Source organism: Falco peregrinus, chromosome 7 (assembly GCF_023634155.1).
Source record: "Falco peregrinus isolate bFalPer1 chromosome 7, bFalPer1.pri, whole genome shotgun sequence".
In the NCBI taxonomy this organism is placed as follows: domain Eukaryota; kingdom Metazoa; phylum Chordata; class Aves; order Falconiformes; family Falconidae; genus Falco; species Falco peregrinus.
The window spans coordinates 80,188,096-80,213,597 of record NC_073727.1 but is presented as its reverse complement, the minus strand read 5'-3'; the positions used below and the strand labels follow the sequence as shown (position 1 = coordinate 80,213,597).

At 41.2% G+C, this 25,502-nt stretch overlaps 1 protein-coding gene across 3 annotated transcripts in view; it reads right to left on the bottom strand.

The window, feature by feature from the left end:
- Nucleotides 1-25,502, bottom strand: part of KCNQ5 (potassium voltage-gated channel subfamily Q member 5) — a 303,172-nt gene that overhangs the window by 43,674 nt on the left and 233,996 nt on the right. For all 3 annotated transcript variants that reach the window (XM_055810306.1, XM_055810307.1, XM_055810305.1), the window contains exons 4-6: nt 10,800-10,975; nt 10,262-10,387; nt 2,623-2,733 (exon numbers count right to left, since the gene is read on the bottom strand). In XM_055810306.1, coding sequence (XP_055666281.1) covers nt 2,623-2,733; nt 10,262-10,387; nt 10,800-10,975 — 413 coding nt within the window. The remainder of the gene's footprint in view (nt 1-2,622; nt 2,734-10,261; nt 10,388-10,799; nt 10,976-25,502) is intronic.

Genomic DNA, 25,502 nt, shown 5'->3' with positions numbered 1-25,502 from the left:
TGGGGTTAAAGTGTTGACAGATGAGGGAAGAGCAACTGATGTCATGTACCTGGAGTTGTGCAAAGCTTTTGACACTTTCCCGCACGACATCCTCGTCTCTATACTGGAGATATGTGGATTTGATGGATGGACCACTCGGTGGGTAAGGAATTGGTGGGATGGTTGCACTCAAAGAGTTGTGATCAACCGCTTGATGTCCAAGTGGAGACCAGTGACAAGTGGTGTCCCTCAGGGGTCAGTACTGGGAGAGGTGCTGGGACTGAGTGCATCCTCAGCAAGTTATCTGACAACACCAATCTGTGTGGTGCAGTCGACACACTGGAGGGAAGGGATGCCGTCCAGAGGGACCTTGAGAAGCTTGAGAGGTGAGCCTGTGAAAACCTCATGACGTCCAACAAGGCCAAGTGCAAGGTCCTGCACTTTGGTCAGAGCAATCCCAAGCACAAATACAGGCTGGGCAGTGAATGGATTGAGAGCTGCCCAGAGGAGAAGGACTTGGGGGACAAGAAGCTCAACATGGCCCGGCAACATGCGCTTGCAGCCCAGAAACCCAACCATATCCTGGGCTGCATCAAAAGATGCATAGCCAACAGGTCGAGGGAGGTGATTCTTCCCCTCTACTCTGCTCTCATGAGACCCCATCTGGAGTACTGTGTTCTCTTCTGGGGTCCCCAACATAAGAAGAACATGGACCTACTGGAATGAGTCCAGAGGACAGTCACAAAGATGATCAGAGGTCTGGAGCACCTGTCCTGTCAAGGCAGGCTGAGAGAGCTGGGGTTGTTCATTCTGGAGAAGAGAAGGCTCCAGGGGGACCTTATAGCAGCTGTCCAGTACCTAAAGGGGGCTTACAAGGAAGCTGGAGAGGGACTTTTTACAAGGGGCTTTAGACTGAAAGAGGGTAGATTTAGAATAGACATGAGGAAGAAATTCTTTACTGTGAGGGTGGTGAGGCACTGGCACGGGTTTCCCAGAGCAGCTGTGGATGCCCCATCCCTGGGAGTGCTCAAGGCTAGGCTGGATGGGGCTTTGAGCCAAGTAGTCTAGTAGAGGTGTCCCTGCCCACGGCAGGAGGGGTGGAACTAGATGATCTTTAAGATCCCTTCCAACCCAACCCATTCTATGATTGTATGACTCTATGATTAAGACCATTTCTTCACAGTCTTTCCAATCTAAATAATCCCTATTGTTCATTCTACAGGCTATGAAAAAAAGCTGATGATGAAATCTCTCCCCTTCAAGCCTTCTTAGCTTTGAATAAATAAGATAAATTTGACTCCTGCTGAACAGACCCAAAGACTGAGAACATTTCCCTCCTTGGCTTGCAAGGAGTGTAATATATCTGCTGGACATGTATGCATTATAAGAAAGAATATTTCCACTTGACACTTGGTCCAGAGAAAATTATATTAGAAATGCACAAGATTCACATGTATCTCGTTTTACAGACAGACTCAACACAAAAGATTTTATGAGGAAAAGGAGTATATGTACATAGATACAACACAGGGAACAAAAGTTCTGGCATCTCTAATGTGTAAGGTTATTCATCCTTTACATGTTCATTGCAGTTCTGCTAAGACTAACTTTCTTGTTAGTGGTGACTAGGTGACAAAGCGAATTAATTACAGTAGCTGCCATTAAATGGCAAAGATTCACAAACAGGTATTGTATTATAATTATAATTATGATTGTAATTATAATGTATTATAATATGCCAAAGATAGTGAAATACTCTCTGTACTTAGAGTAAGAAATAAATTCAGTACACTAGATGATTCAATGCTGTTAGGAAATGCTGGCTTTTAATCTTGGTTTGTCTATATGATTGGAAACATGCATTATTATAACATACATATTTTATAGTGACCAACAGATAATGAATCTGAGTATTAAAATATTGATTTTCTGTATATGTTGCACTGGATGCAATACAACAATGCGAATGTCTTTTCTGATTTCATCCTTATTCAATCCTAATTTAAAAAAGAAAGGAAATTAACTCACAAAAATTAAGTTATTTCTGAAGCTACGCTATATTTTAGTCACTAGATGATTCCCATTTCCATTAAAGTGTCTTGAACATTGATAAAAGCAAAATAAATAAACTGTCATGTTGATTTGCAATCATTCACAGAAAATGATTCTTGCATTTTTACATTCAATGATACTGACTTTTGGTTGATTTAGTGCCTTTTACTACTCTGTTGGCAGCCTGAATAAGGTCATAGAAGACAACCTATTAAAAATATTTCACTTTTTTTTTTAGTAGTCTAATTCAGAAAAACATACCAGCTGATTTTTTTTTAAATCTGAAAGGAAAGCAGTAATATATGTCACAATTTGTAACAACAGAAAGGATTTTCAACCTTACACAATAGTATGTGACCTAACTTAGGATTATTTCCTAGTTTTGCCTGTTCCAAAGAAACTCCCCAAAACTCAAGCAATGACACCAAACCTTTCATTTGGATTTTAGCTAGAAGTTCACTAGTGTTGTCACAGAACAAAAGTCCTTAAACAGTTCATGTAGTGAGCTTCATTCAGCTTTTTGTATCGTAATAGCAGCAAGAGCTACAGAAGTTTCTGTTACCTTTTTACAAATCTTATTGGCATACTTACAGCAGGTAGTGCAAAGAAAGAAATGCCAAGCAGAGCAAATCCTGCAGAAAGCAACCTTCCAAGCCAAGTAAGAGGAGTTTTGTCTCCGTAGCCGATGGTTGTCAATGTGATCTAAAAAGAAATGAACGAACATCATGGTTTACCTGAAGTCACTGAGAGATTATTGCATATTATTTGCATTACACGTAACAGCATCTCCACTAAATAATCCAAGACACATGAAATATATATAGTTGTTTCTAACAGAAAACCAAATATAAATAAATTAACATGAATATATTTTTCTGGGAAAACTTAATACTGTTTATGACTGAATAAAACTGAGATAAGTAAAAGTGAGAAAAATACAAAAATAAGCAATAAATAATTTTAAAAAATAATAAAACAGAAAGTTTGGGATCTCAAAGTTGAGGCAAATGATGGGTAATTATATGAGTCGGGCAGAAAAAAGTGTTCTTTTCCAGGGATGCAAAGGGGTTTCGCCTATTTTCTGCAGGGAAATATAACTGTACCTAGTTGCACAACTACACAAATTTAAATTACACAGAGCTCATATTGGAAAAATATAGTAGGGAGGAAGCTGAAGTTTGCAGTCAAAGTCAAAGGAACAGCAAGAAGCAGATGCATTTTCCACAAGCCTATCAGTACAGTTTGAAGTTGATTATCTTCTGAAACACGAAAAATGCTAATCAAAAGCTGGAAGGAACTTTAAGAAGTCCCTGGTCCTTTCCTCTTCCTTACGATAGGCTCAGATATACCTATACCAATTCTGACATGCAGGTCCAACGACTACGACGCGGCAGCAGATGCAGAGGTACCTCAGGCTGTTGGACAATGTTAGCTCAGACCTAGGTGGGGAGAGGTCAAAGAGAAAAAGGAGGGCATCTGTAATCCCTTCAGGTGGCAAGTGTCATCAGAGGCTCAGCACACAGATGTTTCAAAAGCTGTGCTGTGGAGGCCAGCACCCCTGCTGTATAGCACCAGTATAGGCGATGGCAGAGCCTGGTAGATGCGAGACAGCTCTCTACACGCAACTCATTGACTGCAGGCCACCTGGAAGTGCAGTGCATGTGCAAATGCCGCTGAGATAACAGTGTGTGGTTGTGGTTTACTTGGTGTACCTCCAAGGCAAAAGATTTCTGCTTCATGCCTGTGCGGGGCTGAGGGTCTTCCCTGACCCAGAGAAATGTCCTCCATGCCACTCCTGGCCTGGAAAGTGTGCCAGTCCCAAACCTGAGGACTGGACTGGTGGGAGAGAGTCACACCTCTGCGCTGCCCTCTGGGGAGCCCGGACCCACGCTGCTGTCTGGTGCGGGCAGCTGGAGGAGGTGTGGGCAGAGCGGAGGATTTCCAAAGGCCGGGTGGGAGGCTGCCACGGTGCATGCTCAGGCAATGGCACACGATGTAAAAGGACAAAGATAGACAACAGTAGGCTGAATGCCAAGGACTCCAGGGCCTGTCGTTAGTGGAGAACATGTGCATGGAGAATTATTTTACATTGCGTACCAAATGTGGGCAAGTTCAGGCTTAGCAAGTATTCTGGCAGGAATGGATTCTTCAGGAAAATGCCTTCTAGAGACATTATTTTGCTTCCAGCTTCCTCAAAGCTCATTCCTAGGCAAGACGGCCAAAGCAATTCTATTTAATGCCAGGGTCACCACAGGACAAAAGAAGGAAAGTCTTTTGGAAGTAATTAGATTTCAACTATTTAGGGCTCTGTAGATAGTAAACAGTGCTTTTAATTGCTCCCATTGTTGGGAACAAGCAGCGAGTGTAATTTACCCTGAGAAAGCCAGAGTGACTAAATAGAGTCAGCTAAATTAAGGCTGCAGCTGAAATTTCAAGTGGTTATCAAGTCTCAAGTTTTGTAATGCTAGCCTGGTCACAGACACACCACCTTGTGTGCTTATTACCAGGTCTTGCTCTCCTCCCTTGCTCCTCTTCACCTCCCTGCCCCCACCTCATCTTGTGGCTTTTGCTGGACTTTTTGGGGAGCCAGTGCAACCCAGGAAGGTGAAGAGAATTATCCCCATTTCTGCGTGGTTCGTTTCTGCTGTTTTGGTGAGTTGTGTTAGCTCGTGGAAGCACCTAACAAAGCTCCAGAGCCTGCACACGGCAGCGCGCGGCTGAGGTTGAGCGTTAAGGAGGACGGAGATGGGGCTGCAGCTCCCCGTCTCCTGGCAGAGCCGAGCTGACGCAGCCATGCTCTTGGCCTGGCAGAGGTGCTTGATTTAGTCTTCCTTTGTTTGCTGGAGAAGGTATTCCCAGCTCTTCTCATCAGAGGGCAAGTACAGAACAGTTTGAGGTTATTAAGACCCCGAGGGCAGTGCAGCGCTTGAACAAATGAATCCCTGAATAAAAGTTCCTCAAAATTCACTTCCAGGCCAGCCATTGCAAAGCGGTTTAAAGATCCAGAATGAGCCCAGTTTCTTGGCTTCTGTCCAGCTCCCTATCTCTGCCAGACACTGGAAAGTACAGTGATGTCTCCTGCCTGGGCTGACAAGAAGGAAACAGAACTAAGTGCCGTCTGCGTATTAATGATATTGCCACTGAACTGCCTTCCAAAGAAGTCAAAGATAAAATTGAACCTTTGGGACCTGACATCGGGGAGCAATCCAAAACCAGGAGCAGTCACACAGACTGTATCTCTAGAATTTCGCCAAAGAAAATAACAAGACGATATTAAAGCCTTTCCCCTCTTCTTTTAGGTCCAAGGACTTAATGGTATCAGGCTATGATTAAGAATATCAGTGACTTGCTCACTTTGAGCTGTTTTTATCTCAGGATGGTCTTTACATGGGCGTATAGGTGTCAGCACCATGCCGTATCATCTTACTTGACACTGAACAAATGGGTTTGATTTTTGTTGTATATTCCTCTCATCATACAACTACGAATCTTTTTTTCTAAAAAATTCAGGGTCAGGTTCAGGAATAATCCTCCATATGTTTGTTAGTGCTGCAAGCCAATGGCTAAACCACTGGCCAGGCACTGACTGGCATAATGCTGACGTTAAATTAACTGAACAGGCTGTGGAAAACTACTGGACATGAGACCATGACAACATGCAAAATTTCCAGACGTCACTGCTAATAATGTAGGAAGCAGACAGAAGTTACAGCTAGCGCTGTGAGGGAAGGCTGGATCCCATGGGTGGTTAAAGAAGTGACCAAAGTCCAGAGGTGACTGAAGGAAATTATTAGGGAACTTTTGGGGATTACAATCTTAAAAGGACAACATCACTTAGGTGACTGCATCAGAGGTACCATGCAAGGCCAAGAGTGACTAGGTAACAGAACTACAAAATCTGTAGCAAAACTGTGAAGGTAATTAGGGGCAGGTTATTTTTTGAGAGGAGACTTGGTCAGAGGAAGCAAAGTGGTGAACAAGAGGATCAAAATACAGTGAAAGAAATAACAAGGTGCAAAATCATGACTTCCTAGGGATACCTGCAGAGCAGCCCTGTGTCTGATCACCACAGCCTGAACCAGGATAATAAACCTAACCTTTCAGAGTTTATTTGCATAGGATTCGTTTCACCTAACTTCAAAAATCAAATGCTTAGGCATTCAGCACGATCTGGCCACAGCAACATGCACAATGGAAAGAGAGACTCCTCCATCCTACCCTAAAATGCCTGAAAACAGATGTCTAGTGTCAGCTGAGATGCCCTTGGGCATCTGAACAGGGACCACCCACAGGAGAGGCAGCAGACTCTCCAACAGATCTTCCAGGGGACCGTATGCCTATGTTCAAGCAACCCAACCTGCACGGTTGAGTGAGCCAGCTGAGTCCTACCTTCTGCAGAAGATGCAACCCCCTCCATTTTGATTGCTTCTGTAAATGAGGTGTCTGGACAGATGAGCCAAGGAAGGCAGTGTCACCTGGCTAGACTCAAAACTTGCAATGATAACAGAACTTCTGTTATATCTCATTGCTGGAGCTAATAAATATGCTAATAATAAGTGAAGTAAGATAATAATGAATGTGATTATATAACCTCGATGCCTTCAGTTAGATGAGATAGGACCCAGGAGGCCCTCCTCTACCCTACTATTTCTTTCTGACATCATTTTATGTTCTGCTAGCAGTACTTACCCTTTGAATCTTTACCTGACATCAATTAACTGAAAAAACGTAGTTTGCTCATGCTATCTTTATATTAAATGGGAAAAACGTTATCAATATTAACTCACTTGAGCTAGTGACTGTGACAACATTTTTCATTGCAATATGTTATGTTCACCTGCAAGTCACTACGGAGTGCCAGAGACACTCTGTATCCAACTGTAATTACTGGATACTACTAGAAAATAATGACTTATGAAGAGAAACTGCCAAATGTATAAGAGAAGCAGGAATCTTAATTGCATTACTTTTGCAGGTAAAACTAATAACGTGTACAAGCTAAAAGCCACTATAAGTACACACAGTTTTAAGTAACGCTAGCAGTTCTCAGAAAACCACACTTGGTTTGGTTCTGAAATATTTAAGTTTTTTAATTGACCTTTTGTTCTTGTATAGTTAAGTTATTTTATTCTGTTGCATTAATTTAACTTCTCTACCAAAGCAAATTTTGAGCTCTTCATATAACACACATAGGCAGCACTGTGGCGACCCAAACCACAAGAATATTTACAATAGTAACATTAACATCATGTTTAAATTGCAGGTTGTACAGTACAACACATAATTGCAAATACAGTGGCGTATTCATATGTAAATTAGGATGCCATACCCTGCCTTTCATTTCAGGGTAAAAATAGGAACTTCACAAATGTAGTCTGTGAAATGACGGTAGCAGGGTATAGCCCTCAAATAATCTGAATCAATGAGGGGGTTAATTGCTGCATGCTGAGTCTGGTCCTCTAAGGAGGGGCGTAAGTGCCTCTAAAAGCTTGGAATTCAAGGTGACTATTTGTGTCTGACTTCAATGCAGCCTTTTCTTGTCCCTCTGCCATCACAGAATTCAGTCTGGGATTTCGTAGATACTCTGTGGCTTAAGTTAGAACAACTTTTGCAAATAAATCAATGAGGCTAAGCATTGATTTCCCCTAGAATGCCACACAATCTGACCTTTTCAAAATCTGCATGTGGGTTACTCTGGCAGTAAACCCAACCATGACTAAGAAGCACATTATGCCTTTCCCACATACTGTTTTACATATTATACAAAAAATACTATCATTAAAATGGCAAAGGTAACAGGTAAGGGGGAACACTGCTTTTCAGTAACTTTGTGCACTGAAGCACATTAAAAATTTAAACGTAGTCATGTCACTCACTGGGGAAAGAAGAAAAGACAGAAATATACAATATAGTTTTCAGGTTTTTGATTACAATTTGTTGTTTTTCCTGCTGACATCAAGAAAAGATTCCTATTTTCTCAGTTGCACTACTTATCTGACCTGTGAGTCATACGTTTTCATAGCATATAAAATATTTTAAGCACCACTTCATATAATGATTATTTCTTAGCAGGGCTTTTCCTTAAAAAACAGCAGTCAGCAGGTAGTGGAGAAGCAAATTCTAAAATAAAGATCTTCCTGCTGCTAGAGCTCTCAGTGAGAAGGATCTGGATCTGGATCTGGACCTGGATCTGGATCTGGATCTGGATCTGGATCTAACATGAGCATCAGTCAGGTGTCAGAGCGGAGGTCTGAGTTTGCTGGGACTTAACCATTCCTCGTGCATGTTTCCCCTCCTCGTTGCCTGCTGGCAGATGGGTACAATCCTCTGCTTAGTCCAAACTCCCTGCCCATGCAGTGCTAATTCACACACAGCTCTGCAGAGAGGCAGAGGTCGTTTCCCGGAGAATCAAAGGGCTGAAAACATGCATTCTTAGACCTATGTACTGCCACAGGACAGAAGGGTCTCTCGCAGGACCACATCCCCACTGCCACCCAGGACCACATCCCCACTGCCACCCCGAAAGGCTCAATGGTGTTTGCAGACTGCTGGAGCCAGAGTAACCATCAGTGAGGACGCCAGCATCTGGAGCCAGATGCTTCACAACCATGTCAATAAGGTCAGGTTAGAAAGCTTTAAGCCAAACCTAGACCTCAGCTTTTGAAGAAAAGTGAAACAAAATAAACTACAGTGATGTGACTGAGGGCAAAACCTTCTCTCGTGACTTTAGCCAATATGAATTTCACGTGTGTTTGGATTATAGGATGAAAATGTGTATTTTATCAGAGATCTGCCTTGATGCTCTAAAGCAGCAATCTGCAGGAAAAATATTTCCATATATTTGTAAATGTAAAATTGTAAAACAAGTAAGACCTTACTAGGTCTGGCGTTTCCAAGCTCCCAGTTTTGTACACTGGTACCACAGAAACACAGTCTTTAGGGAAGACATGTAAAAAATGATTAACCCTTAGATGAACAAATTTCAAATACACAAACTAGTCCTACCAATAGCAAATGACCTTGACCTTTCCTCAAAATATAAACAAAATTTATTAAAAATGTTTCTCAACGATTTAAAGCATTTTGGAAAGGGCTTTTGCACAGTTCACCTGTGCATGTACTACTGAGTCCAGACGAAGTCTTGTCAGCAGAAAGTCTGAGGTGAGAAAGTTTCATTTCTGCATCCCTCTGATGAGGAAAGATGGCAGAAGCTGTTTAAAGTCTTGCACTTATACCAGGAAAACGAATGGGTGCTCTAGGTTATGTCAGCATTAATGATCTCACAGGCATCATTTTGCTATCCAGACGCTCATGGTGTTTATTCTACTGCATCAGAAGGAAAAGAACAGCAGTTTTATACTGTCTGGCAATAGCTCTGCCATAGGCTTTGTTGGGACAGATTTCTTAAGCTGCCCAAGTAACTCTCATACAGTACAGGAGTCCAGCTCACTCTAGGGCATTTTTAAGCAACTCCCCCCTGCACATTATGCCATAAAAAAAAAAAAAAAAAAATCAAAATTTCAGACCTAGTTTTTCATTGTTCATTTAAAGCCTAGTTTATTGAAACACATAGGCATTCATATAATCCTCCTTCTTTCAGAAAAAACAGTCAGGTAACTACTTAGATCCCACAGTTTTCAAAAAAGTAAAACCCATTGATGTGATAGTTAAACACGAGCTCAACCCAATCAGGGCTTTTAAACCTGTAAAAATAACACTGCTGAACCAGAATGGGAATATTTATCCTTGGGGTTTGTGTTCAAGGTACAGAGGAAGGAGAAACAACATAATTCTAAGGGGTGCTGATTATACTCTTCCCTTCAGTGCAAAGCTGGCAAGATTTTTTTTCCCCCTCTTTCTTTCCTGGCACTTGTTCCTCTTCCTGCACTGCAGCTTGCAGCCCTCTGGGTTGGATCAAAGCAGCTCTTTGTGGGACCATTAGAAACTGTATTACTGAAAGGATCTGGGTTAAAAAATAAAATGCTTTCTTCTCTTGAAGGTTTAGTGGTCTGGTTTGCAGCATAAACACATAAACAGCTGTTCTGCAGGATGGGGTGAAATCAGCTATGGATGTACAAATGAATAGCTGGAGGAGGGAGCTTCTCAGACCAGTTTTCTGCCAGTGAAAACAATTCACTGAACAGCACACTAAATTAAAATCCACAGTAGGTGACATTCAGAGCACTCTATAATACTCATTAAAGAGTCCATATTATTTTTCTGTACTTACTGTGCCCCACCAGAGAGCATCTGCATATGTGGAGAATTGGTTATTTGCATCTTTTTCCACGAGATAAACCAGGAAAGATGAGAAGATGAGTACTAAAAATCCTATGTACCAGGCTGTGATTAATTCCTAGATAAAAGAAATAAGAGCAACATCTATTTGAAAACTGAAGAGAATGGCATTTCAAGGAAGACATAATGAAAGAATCTATATACATTTTTGGCAGTTGAACAGTTAAAAATCAAATGCTTCCATACCGATGCAAATTTCCTCTGAAAGTGGACTGAATCCACTCATATGGTTTGATGCTTCACCAATATATATCAAATCACAACTGCATATCAAGGACAACATTTTCAACATATTCTAAAAACTTAGCATTTACACATGGCCTGATGCATCTGTGCCAATGCTCCTTACAATTTATGTTACTTCAGAAAATTCTGCTCAAAACTGATAACTGTTTGTTTCTTTGGCCTCTTGCTGAATCGCATCAAGTGAAGATAATGACCAGACAAAATCAGCATCTAGTATTACATACCTTGCTATGAGCATAAACTACTGAACCTAATAATTTCCAAGTGCCTCCTCTTCGGTCCATGCGCACCATACGAAGTATCTGTAGGAAACGAAGACTTCTCAGTGCTGATGTTGCAAAAATGTTACCCTGAGTTTTTGCAGAAACAACTGCTATTGAAGCGATGAGAACAATGATGTCTGAAAGAAATACATTACAGAAAACATTAATGTCCAAGTACCAATAAATAACACACACATGTACATGAGCTGAATGAGGGGACACGAGAGACTCCTGTGGTGGGTGGGAATCCAAAGCACTAAGATTCCTGTTTGAGGTAGGGTGTGAGGACAGGGCTGATGTCAAAACCTGCCTCAGGAGCCTCCAGGGTGAAAACTGAGTGTGGCAATTTTGAAAACATATGGATAAGAGGAGCAGTGTTGAAGGAACCTCATGAAGGACCTTTGAAGCCTGATGTAGCAAACTGTACAAATCAGTAGACCAATTAGAACTTTTTTCTCTTTATATCTTTTCCCATAGCAATTCTCCTATGAAAAGGCAAAAAAGGAAACAAAGCTAAGAAAAAAAAATACGAGCAGCCCCAGTGGTGAGAGTCCAGTGGAACCAGACGTACAATCACACGTACTAATTTCCTATGAGAACACTGTGTGTTTGAGGCATGTAGTTTCTGGACACAACTCCCCTGATGTACCATTTCCTGGAAAGGAAGAAATACAGTGCCGGGTACTCAGAAACATTCTTTTAGCTGGCAGCGTGGAAAGTTTGCTGAAGCCCAGCAAGTGTTAGGATTTATTTCTTCAGGTCACAGATTCGAACTGTGAGAGCGAATTTGTTCTGCATGAACTAATCAGCCAACTGCCCTTAGAGCCAGAACAGCATTTAAAGGGAGATGAGGAGAAGCAGCACAGTGATGGCACATGGATGCTGTGACAAGGCATAATGTTCTTTTACGATGACCGGGGCAGGCCGGTGTGCACAGACTGGAAAAGCACAGAACAAGCTCTGTGTCACTTCATCATCTCATAATTAATTTCCTGACCTTCTTTAAAAGCTTAAAGAGCCCCTGTAAGAAATATCTGCTTTAAATCTTAGGATTTTGTAGTGCTTGAATGTTTCTGTGCAAGGATGATCTAAACTCGTGTTTGTCAGTGAAGAACTGAAAGCAAGTTCTTGTTGACATGAGTTTTGCTTCTTTTGTGTTGGGTATAAACATCACCTTGTCCCAAGAATAGTTCCTACAAGTCAAGAATGACCCAGTAAGTGAAAAGGCCCCTCACAGGTGAGCGGTGAGAGAGTGCCTGTACCTACAAGCAGGAGACTGTTTCCTGAGCCTGCTCCGGTGCAGTAGGAAATAGACTTGGTTCATTCTGCTCAGCCACCAAAGTAAGCCGAGGTTCAAACACCCTTGCCTACAAACATCCTGGGTTTGTCTGAACTCACTGATGGGTGGCTTTGTCCTCTTGCGACAGTACTAAGGGTACAGAGAACCTGTGGTTTAAGGAGTGTCCTGTTAAATTGTGGAAATCCTTGTCACAAGATGCTAAAAGTTTACATAGGTTCAAAGCCAGCAGGATGATCTCACGGGAGAAGATTTAGTTCCAGGCTAATACCAGGAGCCCACTTTTGGCTCAGGATGTCTCCAAGGAGCAGGTTGTTGGAGGCTGAGAGACTCTTACGGAGAAATATTGCTGTATGCTTGTCCTGCTTGTGCAACCTTCCCTGACCATTCGCCGTTGGCTAGTGTCACTGTTGGACATAGTGTAGAGGCCAGGCTGACGTTATGCTCTGACATTTTAAAATGCCTTTGGCTACCTACCACATAGGATCATAGGTGGCTACTACATAACCGGTGACCAAAACTGCTGGATTTGCTTCTAGATGTAAATCCAACAAGTTCAGAGATCTAGAAGAGCCAGGAATAGATAAAACACCCTGGGGTGTTTCTGCACTGTACAAGTCCCAAGAGTACAGCAACCAGATTGCAGGAGGTCTGGGCGAGAATTCAAAAACAGGATAACCGACCAGGAAAAGTTAAAGACATCACACATTCTAATGGAGATCAGAAAAATAGATGGGGTGGGATTCAGCCTTGTGTGAAGACATTTAAATTTAGGTGTCTACATGTGAAGCAGTTGTCTAAACTCCCTGTGCAGCGAAAGGAAATCACGTCAGCTGAGAGAGGTGCAGCTAATCCTCGGGAAGGCTCCGGCTGGCTGCTCTGCTGACTCACACTCTGGGCTTGGTACAAACAAGGCTTGATTCAGCTGCTCAAATTTATTTGCCCAGTGCCATTTGAGATGCCTTAAGGTATCTGAGACATCCCCTAGGTCCAGCAGCTATGCTCTCAGACCTGGGAAGGCTGTACCCTTCAGGAGAAGCCACTGGACAGCAGGGAATATCACGTAACAGGGCACACCTCTATGTCCTGTGCTGAACTAAGCCCTAGATCTCAACCGACTATACTGCAAGCATGGACACGTAGCGCACACATACCCACCTACAAGCAAACTTCTATATTTAGGTGTGTTTATCTGGATCTGAGGTTCACATAGAGTGTGCTAGAAAGCCTTGAGCAATATGGACGGTGTTGAAGAGTGTCCCTGGTAGCTAACATGACGGCAAGGTTAGCTTGGCTTGTCCCACGCTACTCCGAGCAGAGCAGCAACGTTAACAGTCACTTTTAATTAGTGGTGACCAGCTAGCAGCAAATTAGATATTGTTAGAAAAGCAGTGTGCATTCCCGCAAATATTTCTTAGAACTTTAAAGAGTAAGGTCACCCAAAGAATATGAATTATGCACTTGGTCCAGAAATTATTAAAGTGCTTACTGTGGGTTTTGGTTACCCTCAACCACTCTCAGTAGGATAGTTTTTTACAAAAGCCAGTGATTCCCCCCTGCCCTTATTCCTGCCCATTCCAGGAGCTTTGACAGCTTTCCTTATAAAACGGTGTTTCCCGGAGGTTCCCCATTGAAAAAAATTCAGATTGAGTTTTGCCAGCAGTGTCTGCCCTGTGCTGCTGGGAGCCCCCTGCCCCACTGAGGATCTCTTGTCCCCTCTGACTGTGACAGACAAAGAAGCCAAGAGCAGCATAGCTCTCTTTTCCCTGTTTTAAAGTATTGGTGCAAGGGAGTTACCTACTTGTGTATACCCTTCTAGATGGAGGGTGGGGATCTGGAGAGGCAAAGGGAGGAGACGCTGAGGAAACGGCGGAGCAGAAAACACGCTGGCACAAGGTTAGAAAGCAGTTGGAGGGGAAAGAGCCTTCCCAGGCTGCTTTCAGACTTTGCTCTCTCATCTTCTTTACCTCTTCACAATACACTCTGCTCCCAAATCCTGCCCCCCTGCCCCAGCTCCTCAGGCTGGGAATAGGGAAGGAAAGAGTGTGCCCATTGCCTAGGTCAGCCCTCCCAGCTGCGTTCCCCTTGGAAGCAGAGAAGGCAGGCAGGCACATTATTTCAGCGTAGTTTAACTTGCCAGGAACAGGTGTAAGATAAATCAAAATAAACCCTTCTTGGAATGAAATCAGAGTCCAAAGAGAAGTTTGCAACAGTTGAAAGTCACTTCTGAGTATGTTAGACTTGCTTGGTGTTCTTATCTAAGCATACCCTGGAAAAATGAAAAGCTAAGTGCTTTATGAATCTCTGCCACATTTTTATCCAACAAACCTCAGGTGCCATTTGCCCTCTTTTAAGCAGGAGAGCAAAATATTCTTCTGAACTTCCCTTCGTATTCCACTTGAATTTAACTAAAAACCTCCATAGTATTTCTGTATTTTAAAAAGGCTTTAGCAAACTTCTATTAATATTTAGTGGCAAACCTGGGAAATTAGGAAGAAGTAAATAGCAACGATTCAATTAATTTAATAGAGACTCAAGTTTCACTCTGTAACTTGCTTTAAAGCACTAGGAAAGTTTGGGATGTGAGAGTAAGTAAAAGATAGTATAATTCCAAACTTCTCTATGATGACTTATTAGAAGACAGAAGTTTCTGATGTACATTTACTTCTTTGATTTTTTTCCAAGCTAGTATCTTGTGTATGTTTTTCCAAAACTTTAAGCATCTCTTCAGCTGTGATGCTGATTTTATTCACGCTTTAGAAATATCTCTCATATTTTTATCCTTGCAGATAGCATCCTCCGTCCTTAACTCCAGTCTGCGATTTCAGATTTTCTCAGCAGCTTTTACAATCTGAACACTTCATTTCAAACACAGATTTCTTTCATTTCAGACATTTCATCTAGTACCCCTCAAGAAATCCCTGTTGCATGAAAATTTTGTTAACAGTGCCTTAGCAAAATTTTTTTAATTGACAGCCACAATGTTAACAATTGCCCTCCCGCCCCCCTTCCCAAAAAATAAAAAAAGATGAACGCAGAAGCCAGGTGTGTAATAATTACACTTGTATATTGTTCAGTCTCACTAAAATAGTGACATATCAGTAAGGACAAGTAACTGAAGCCAAATAATGCAAAACCTGAAACTCGAATAGCTCATGTGAGATGTGCCACCCTGAGCTCCTCACTTCACAGAGGAAGGCCAGTGATGGGCTGCCCTACCCTGCTCGAGCTTGGTTAGAAGCTCTGGGTTGCTTGGGTTAGTGATGGAGGTGTGGTTAGCATTGCTAAGCTATAAGCACTTCTAATGACATCTCTGTGACTCAGACATTAGTAACAATAAAAAAGGAGGCATCACAAGTCATCATAATGGATTGTTTTACTTTTGATGACTTTTTCAATTAACCTTCCTACTATGAACTTTTTGGATGTTGTGAGATTTCACAGTATTCAAAGTTATCATGCTAATGAACCCAGTTAAGACAGGTAAAAGGGTGAACACAGAAGCTCTACTTGATACTGCAAAATGTCTGAAAGGCTTGATGTGCCATCAGGATAATCTCTAAAATTACAGAGAGACTCTCGGGATGATACTAGGAAATTTAATTAATGACAGTCTTTCACCTGCTTAAAGCTCATGTACATGTTCTAACTAATACACAAACCTGCATTATCTTTCTCTCTTTCATATTCTTCCAAGTCTTAGTGTATAAGAAGATGTTAACGAGAGCTTTTCCTGTTGCTTGCATTTAATGCTGATGTGTTGGAGCATCCTTTCCCTCTAAATAAAAACATCACTTTGAGCCAATACAGGTGAAAAGAATCTTGTGATATTTTTATTCTGATTTTATCTGAAGAGAAAATGAACAATATTCATGCATTTTAGGACCACCACTATATCACCAAAATAGTGTTTGCTATAAATTCAATGAAAATGCTTCACGTTTACACAACCTTGTTAAGAATACTCAGGAAACTGCAATGGCTGTCAATTCCTGTGTCTGCTCTGGGTACAGAACAGTATAGAAAGGCAATGAGCTAGGACAAGAGTAGGACATATCTGCCCCCAAAACTGCAGGAAAAAGCTGAAAATCTCAAGAGTGTGGTTTATCTCACCTGCAGCTGTATTAACTCACAAAGGAAATTAACTGGCAACCATATGACCAAATTTATGATACCCTTAGGCTGTCCATCTAAGGTCTAATTTTGGGCTAGCATTATCATCTATGACCCAGAAAAAAGACACAGCTTGTAGTGGTCATTTTTTGTGAATAGTTCTCAGGACAGTTCATTATCCTGGATTTCATGTTACTCTTGAAACAAACAGCACGCTGGCTCCGTGGTGTTATAGAGGCACTGGGCTCCGCAACTGACTACGAGCACCGTGAGTACTTTGACATGGGTTCTGTCTGCTTACCACGGCACATGTTGTGCTTGCGTATTGCAGCACAGCGAGCGATTATTCTTGTTCGCTGAGGAGTTTAAATAAATTTTAACCCAGATTTACAACAACTACATACAAATAATTAACAACTTTCTATTCTGAGTCTCTAAGAGGTGTGAGTGGTGGAAGGAAGGGAATGACCACCATTTTAGTTTTTCTAATACCTCTTTGTATATCAGTCCTTCCAGTGGCTTCATCGTGTTTATTGCTATTCTCGGAACTCTCTTCAATTCGCCTACAATAATCTCCACAGCTAGATGGCTGGGACTGGAGGGTATCATCTAATCAACGTAGAAATGTACTTCGAATTTTAATCAGACGCTACAGCACAAAGTTAAAAGAACACACATGCTGGAGCACTGAGCATGCCACAGCATAGAAACATGACAACAAAAATACATTCAATGGGCTCTATCCTAAACCGGTATAAACTCGCAACTTAAAGCAGTTTAAGGTATAGCCTGATGACTGATACTTGACTTAGGCCATACATCTGTACATGAAAATAAGGTTGCCCTTTTTCAGATTCCTGAAAGAAAAGGTCTGTTTATACAAACTCATCTATAGGAAACAGCAGGCTTTTTGCACAGCCTAGTAACGTATTTGGCATTGATGTATTTTATGCTCCTGTAGGCTAGCTGAAGAAAAAAAAGCAAAAAAAAAGCAAAAAAAAAGCTAAAGACATTCATAGAATTTAAGGCTTCTGAATACCCTAATAGAGGGGTATTCAGAGAGGGAAATAATTGTATCATTATTCCTTGAGCACTTGTTGAGAAAGGTCATAGAACAGAAAAGGTCACTTCATCATAAATGGCTGCAAAAATGCTTTTAGCTTCAAACAAGATATTAACCTTCCTTCTACCGGTTCAAGAGGGCAAAGAATAAAAATCATGGTTAGAATATGCTGCAACAGTTAATTTGAAAAGAGGCAAATTGTAATGTTTTTACCAGGTGGCAGTTCCTTTGCCCTGTGGCTAGTCCTCTTACTATGAAATCAGGGGGATATTTTACATAGTTATGGCAGAAAAATTTGGTCTAATATGGGCTGAACTTCCAGTGACCTTGCATAAGTATTTACCCCAGAAAACAAGAATTTTCGACATTTTTATCTTTAAAAGGTCCAGAATTTTAACTTGATTTTTTTTTAAAGGATTAAACCTGTAATTACATCTCTGAACATAGAGATGGTCAATAGTACCATATTTAGAAAGTTGATGGTTGTTGTATTTTGCAAATTATCCCATTGGACGAAGAACTATTTATTGATAAAGTACAACTCAGTATGTGCAAGTCAAAATCTGAAAACTGGATTTTTAGTCTACTCTGGAGACATATGGTCTTTTGAGGTCACCTGAATTCACCCTCTGAAATATGACGCACTCAAGCATTATTCTCCACCTATTAAAAAAAAAGGTTTAATGTCATCCATTGAATTATATCACCTGAACATCTCTAGCATAATTTGGAATAGGCAGGAAGCTGAGTTCTGCTCCTCCCACAAAAAGCTGAGCAGATTTACAGCAATAAGGCCTCAATTTTACAGAGAAAAAAAGCCTAAACCCCACCAACAACAACAAAAAAACCCCAAGAAATATGAGATAATCTGAGTTTTGCATATACTAAAAATAATGGTGCTCAGGATCTTGAGTCCTGGCAAAATTTGCCTTCAGCTATGTCTGAATATAGTTTTCCTTTGTGGTCAGGGATCAGATCTCTCTGCTCAGATGCCAGACAGGTTATGATTAATCGTCACCTACTAGTAAAAGTAATTGGCAGGATATCTTCAGGAAATTCTTGGGATGGATGTCGCTGTTTGATTTTTGCAGATGTTGTTGTCACTCCAGCCAAAAGGTCTTTGTGTTTTCAAATATATAACACACTCTGGATGGAAACCATCTTAATTGACATTACAGGCAAAACAAGCTGGTGATTTCGCTTCCTTTTGTAATCTTTTTTCAAGATGCAAAACAACGTGGTATTTTTAGAAGTAGGAAAGTGAAATAGTTTTGTGTATCAAGATAATTCACAGAGATAAACACAGATGAGTGTGAAAATTGACTTTTATTGCTGTTGAAAAACAGGAAGATAGGGATGTGTGGCCGTGGCACACAGAAGAGAAAGAAATCATAAAAGAACGTGTAATAGTGTCTAGGCAGTGAGGTGGAATTAAAAAAAAATAATTGAGTGGTTACTACTTCTACTCTATTGATTTTTTTTTCCTTCTAACACTGACTTCAGTTCTAAGGAGTCCACTAAAACTGATCTGTACATAAAAACTTGCATTTTTCTTACTCATTAACTGAGCAATACTTCAGTGAAGACATCAAATGAGATGAACCATCTTGAACCCTTCTCTCCATCTATAGCTTTCATTTGCAATGTATTGGAATCATCTGAGTAAGCAAAATATTTTAATGTGAAATGAAAGTGACCTCTTGGAAATACAGACATCTTCCTAGGATACATGTTAATTTTATACAGCCAAAGTGGGTCTATTTAGAAAAGCAGCTCGCCAACATTAAAGCTATCTTTTCTGGCAAACAGAAAATGGTAGGAATTGAAATAGAGCTAAATTAAAATCTAAAATATGCATATAAAATAATATAAAGTATTATTTACATGATATATAAAACCTATATAATACACAATAATGAAATATAATATAAAATATATGTGTATTTATATTGTGAAAGCACTACTGTGTGGTGTTTAGTTGCCAGCTGGCATTAAACCGCCAAACAATACAATATAAAATAGGTTATGTTTCATGTATTTTCAGCGCCATGGAAAATAAACCCTGCATTAAATGGGAAGCATGCTTTAGGAGATCAATTCAAAGGTTTTATAACTGTGAACACTGCGAAGATTAGCTACAGCACAGTGTCCCGATGCTGAAACTCCAGATTTGATGACAGCCCCCCAGGTCTGGTGCTGGGGGCGAGGTGCGTTCTGCCAAGCAGCTGTGTGCAAAGGGGGCTGTACCCCACGGCACATCACTGGCCAGCCTGGCTAGAGTACATGGAGCCCCAGATCAGGCTCAAGCTGTGTGGGACCTCACCCTGGCACCGGGAGGCACAGGGTACCTCAGGTACCCGGCAGCCGCTCGGATGAGGCTGGCACTAAGTGATGGATGCAATACGGCGGCAGCGCGGCTCGCTCCTCCCCGGCACACTGAACAGAATGAATAACCGCATAAATCCCTGCCGCCAGCCGCCAGCACGCGCGCACACACACACATAGACAGCGCAAAGCGAAGTGGTTCAGGGGAACATAAACTGAACTTGGCACCTAAAACTGAATTCATGCACCCTTCTGCCTGTTTGTTTTTAAGCTGGTCCCATGCTTAGTGTATTTCTTCAGCCTATCCTAACCAAAAATGGTTAGTTTAAGATTTCTTGCGTCAACCACAGAAAGGAGCAGCATAATCTTTCTGCTTCAAGAAGGAGAACTATCCCATGTTTCCTCTGTCTAGGAATACTCCAAGCAGCACCAGTAAATCCCATTCTTCACAGGCACCTTAGTATGCCTTCTCTACACCTTGAGTACAGCTCTTTACCATACAGTGCAACTGTATGTTGCCCCCAAACAAAACGAAACAAACCCAGAAACCAGTCAAAGACACTTGTTAGTAAAGCTAATGAAACACAAATTTGGACTCAATAGGTCAAACAATTTTTGAAACAGAAAACAAGGAATATTTTCAAAAAGTCAAGATCGGACAGTTTTTAGATGTGAAAACTAAATATTCCCTCATGAAATTCCAGAATAAGGAAGTTTGGTCAGATTTTTGTTTTTGTCATTTTTTAATCAAGATTTATAATAAGATCCTAATTCCTTCCCCAAGAACAGATCAACTGATGTTACTCATTACTGTGCCAATGTACTAAAAATACATATACACTGTTCCTGCTTAGAAGTAGCATACTTGCAGACCATGATGACAAATATATCAAAATAATGTCATTTTAGCTTTTGTTGTAGATAGCCAGAATATTTCTCTGTGGGCTGAGAATGACAATAGCTCAAAAAATACTGGATTTTAAATTGTAGTTATGGTTACCATTTTTTATTCAGTTTGGATAAGAATAACAACATTAATGGGAACATTTCACCTGTCTTTGTACTGTTAGCAGTTAAAGTTCATGGCCCTGTTGAGTACACACTCTTTCCACAGGCTGAGTAAGTCCTCAGCAAACATCTTTATATTATTAAAAGCTGGCTCAATAAATCCTAAAAAACTCAGGGCCTCCTGCAAGCTAAGATTAAGTTCAGCTGAAAGGCTTTCATGGATTTATACTTTATTACCCTTTGCCAATAATTGATCTTTAACAGTATTAATATGTACCTACCAGAAGGAACAGAGAACTATTTATTCAGTAGGAGTTTTATTTGGTTTTAAGAGAGGCTGACAGAGACACATTTAAAACTGTGTCTTTGACCCAGTGTTCCCCAACCCAATTTCTGTCCAACCAAAGGAAAAACCACCGAGTAACACACGCAGACCCTTCCCATAAATCTTCACTTACTCTGCCCAGTAACTGTTTTGTGCCCTGGGAAAACAAGGTTTGCTATGTTTGAGGCTTTGTCCTGGGTGATAGTGGACCTTAGTGAAAAGCTATTGTGGAAAGAAAAAACCCTGGAGATTTCTGGAGGGGAAGGCAGCAGGGGGGAGAGCCAGACACACGCACACACCTGATGAATAAAGAGGCTCGTTAGATTGGACTGTAAAAAACCCACAAAGTTATCAGCGAGAAAAAACCCAAATAACTACAGGCATGGCAAGACTTGTGTTTGTAGAAAGGGCTGAATAATTTATGATTGGTTAGTCAGAAGACAAATATGAGATGGCAGAGGTATGCAAACTAGTGGAAGATAAGAAGGCCTGCTGGATGCCTCCTCTTTACCCTTCCTTATAAAAGTGAGATCAAAAGACAATTTAAATCTGATAAAAAGAAATACGACATGCAATTAACTTGTAAAATTCATTGCCACAGGATATAAAGGAATAACCAGGGAAAATTAAAGACAAGATTGGATGTTTCTCCCTGAATTGCTGGAATTAGATTTTTCAGGGGATCCAAATTACTGTATGAGTCAGTCACTGACTACCCAATGTCCAAACAAAAATATTATGTGATTGGCTATTTGGGCTACAGGTTTTAACATCTTTTTTAGAGGTGTCTGGCACTATTTGGCACGTGCAGACACCACCAAATGGGGCTCCTATGTGATCCAGCCCAGCAAGGGAAGCAGTGCCACCTCTGTGTGGGGTCCTTGAAACCACACAGGTAGGAATCTATAAGCACAAGGCTGCACTTTCGTGGCATTTTCAATCATACTCTTAAAAGCTCAGGGAGGGGCAGGTGGACAGGGTGTCTGGAAGTGGCCATCTAACACATTCCCGGGTTGTGCATAAAGTGCAGGCACGCAGTGGTATGGGAGTGGAAAGGCCAAAAAATCACTCATGGGAATAGAAGAATACTGGGCATGAGGGTAAAAGTGTACAGGCAAAACCTGGAAGTGAAGATGCTGAAAAGAGCAGAGGAGAGAAAAGCGTCTGCCTGAGGGATAGGAAAACCCTGTTTTTAGGTGGAGAGAGAAGAGACAATACTAATTACCTGCTCTCAGATTCACAGGGGGGGGGGGAAACTGGAGGTATCCAGTATCTAGCTGAGTTATCTAATAAAATAGCATTTATTTTATTTATTTATGTTTATATTTTTATTTATTAATTATTATACATTTATTTAATTATTAAATTAATTATAAACACACACACACCCATTTAAACCCCCAATTAAAATATCTAATGAATAATCTGAAATAAGCAGGTGTTGAAGGCAGGAACATGGGTCCCTCAGTGCTGGCTAAAAGAGATTAATTCCTATCTTAAGTTTTCTGAGCTGTTCTCAGGAGGCATACAGCTCTGCCCTCTGCCTAAAACCAGAACTTGCATTCCTATCCTACACAACTGTTTTGGATGTCCGCACAGTGTGAGTGACTGCTGGGGCTCCTCTGTTTCTGTAAATACAGAGTTTACTTGGATGATGCCAAACGAGAGATTTCCATCCAGTCTCTACCTGCAGCTGCTATCCCACCTCCAGTTTGTGGGTGTGACCCAAAGAGGGACTACTGTGCCAGCAAGAAGCTTTATATGATTTGGAGAACACTAGCGTGGGGCACCTTGCAGCCTCCCATTGGACCTCCTGGTGTGGGAGATGTGAAGAAAGATAAAGAAGCTCTGTTCAGCGCTTGTCTGAGATAGGAAAAAACCTGTAATCTGGTTAGCACTCTCACAAATCCAACCGGAGGCAATCCAAAAATGAGGTCTTAAATACAGTAGATGTATTTGCCATTCTGTGTGACAACCTCTCCGCTCTGCCTCACGACATTTTCATCTGAGAAGAAGCAGTGCCCAGCGTGGGGGTCTCACGAGCAGGCTGAGCTGGCAAAGGGGAGCTCTGGGGCCAAAGGGACCCTGTCTGCACCTTGGCTGCTCCCAGGATGGTCACATCCGTGTGTTGGAGCACCAGGACTGGGCGGTGAGAGGGTGGAAGCAAGCGGCTGGAGCTGCTTCTTTCTGTGGCAGGGATGGCTTAGGCCAGACTTAAGTAAGCATTTACAGCATCATGGAGCTCACACAGGTTGATGTAAAATAGGTCTGGTGGACACCTTCCTTAGATCTGTGATTGACAGCAGTATCATCTACCAGTGGAAAGGCCAAATCCTCACTTTTCAGAGTTACCAGCACAAGCCTAAAGGTTAAAAAATGTAATTTTTCTTCAAGAGGAGACTACAGGTTATGGGAGCCCAGTGCTTAAGTGCTGGGGGTGGGAAGCGAAGGGAGGAAATTTAAATGTGCAGAAGACGCCTGATTTGCCATCTAGAAATATGCAAATATTTCTACTTAGCTGTATTAAACCTGAGATATATTGTAAGTCTATTACACAATGTAACAATGTCATTACATTGTCAAATCCTTCCTAATCGGTCTATTTAACACAGCAGCTGTAAAAGGGAAGAATTAAAAAATCTGTACTTCCTGTCTTGTACACAGGTCTTTTCTAATGTAGCAGTTGGAGTGCAACCATTTGAGGCATGATGATAAAAACAGAGATGTCTTGCAATTCCCACTGGACTACTGTGCCCATCAGTCACTTTAGCAGTGCTGGTGGCAGCATGCAGTTTTCTGAAGGGATGTAAAGGAATGAAAACATCTGTGAAAACTGAATTTCTCCAAGCTTTGTGATCACTAATAAGCTAGCTGTGAGACTGGATACAAACACCTGGCAATCAATTTGACTACACTGAATGTAACAGTGGGCAAAGCTTGTGTTTTAAACTGTCAGCATTGCCAGTTAACAAATTAAAGCTAAGAAGATAGCAGAAAACTGTGTTTGAAGAAACAAACACTATGTCTAAAGCAACCGAAAAATGCCTGTGTTGCTAAATGACAGTACATTCAAGCGAAATGAAACCACTGTTTTTAACTGACTATACCTACAACCCTTTCCCTGGAAATCTTGCTCACACATGGATGACTTGAAGAGAAATAACCTAGTCTTCAGCCAAGACAGCAATAAAGTCATGAAATTCAATAGGCATAAGAGTAGTAATTATAAACTAAAAGCACCAAAGAGTTGGAAAGACATACTGCAAATGTAAGCTAGCAGCATGCTGTCTGTTGTTATATGCTGTAGGCTGAATGTGAAAGGAACAAGGCGATCTGAGCACAAAGATTAGTAGAAGTGTAATTACTACAGAAGAAAGGTGAATGAGGAAATCAATCACAATACGATACCTAGGGTGATCAGATAGATCACCCTAGAGACTGGACATTAGGAAGCATTTCTTTACCAAGAGCGTGGTCAAACAGTCCTAGAGAGGTCGTTGATGCCCCAAGGCTGTCAGTGTTTCAGAGGCATTTGGACAATGCTCTTAATAATATGCTTTAACTTTTGGTCAGCCCTGAAGTGGTCAGGCAGTTGGACTAGACAATTGTTTTAGGTCACTTCCAACTGAAATTATTCTCTTCTCTTCTCTGCTATCCTTTCTCACTACATTTCCCCCAGTTGCATAGCGCTTTCAAACCATTCTACAAAGGTTCCTGCAGTATATGCCAAGCCAATAACTCTGCTTAAACCTCCCCAAATTTTTTCATTTGGACAGGGGTGAGGCTGGGACACCATGAGACAGCACAATTTGTTTAACTAACATTTGCAAAAGTAGTTAATCATGGCTCAAATAGTCAGACTGACAGTTGTCTAATGTATTACACTGAGGCATTAACACTGAAATTTATGTTAACATGCTGCTAAAGCACCCCTAAGTAAATATAGGCATGTAGTAAAATAGAAGACACACTGAAAGTAGCTTTTAAAATCAAGCAGCACTACAAGCTGGGGATATCACAGTGCCGTGAGAGGGTATATATGCCAAAGAGAATAATGGGCAGTTGGAAAAGTCTGAAATAGCAAACACCTAGTTTAATAGGATGCTATTTTGGACCAATACGGAAATGTTCCTAAGTGATTCAGATTTCTGCCTGGAGAGCATAACTCACTGCTGCAAAAGCAAAACTTGTACAGCCGTGGAAGCAGCCATTCCTTTCACAGAGGAGCTATGGGGAAACAGCTGATGATGATCTGAGGTGGGAGTTATAAGGAATGTTATACAACAAAGCAGCTGATCTGCAGCACATCTAGAAAGAAGCCAAGAAAGCTGGGTATTTCCTTGCATATCAATTAGAATCTATCATGCTATTCACTTGCTTCATTATTTTTTTTTTCAGATGCTAGAAATTATAAAATCTGAAAACCAAACCAACTATTTCACTACTTTTGAGACTCCATATGCTGAGGTAGGCAGGTAAGTGAATTTGGCACAATCTGTCTACCTCTAACTTCTACATCAGCGCTTACATTAA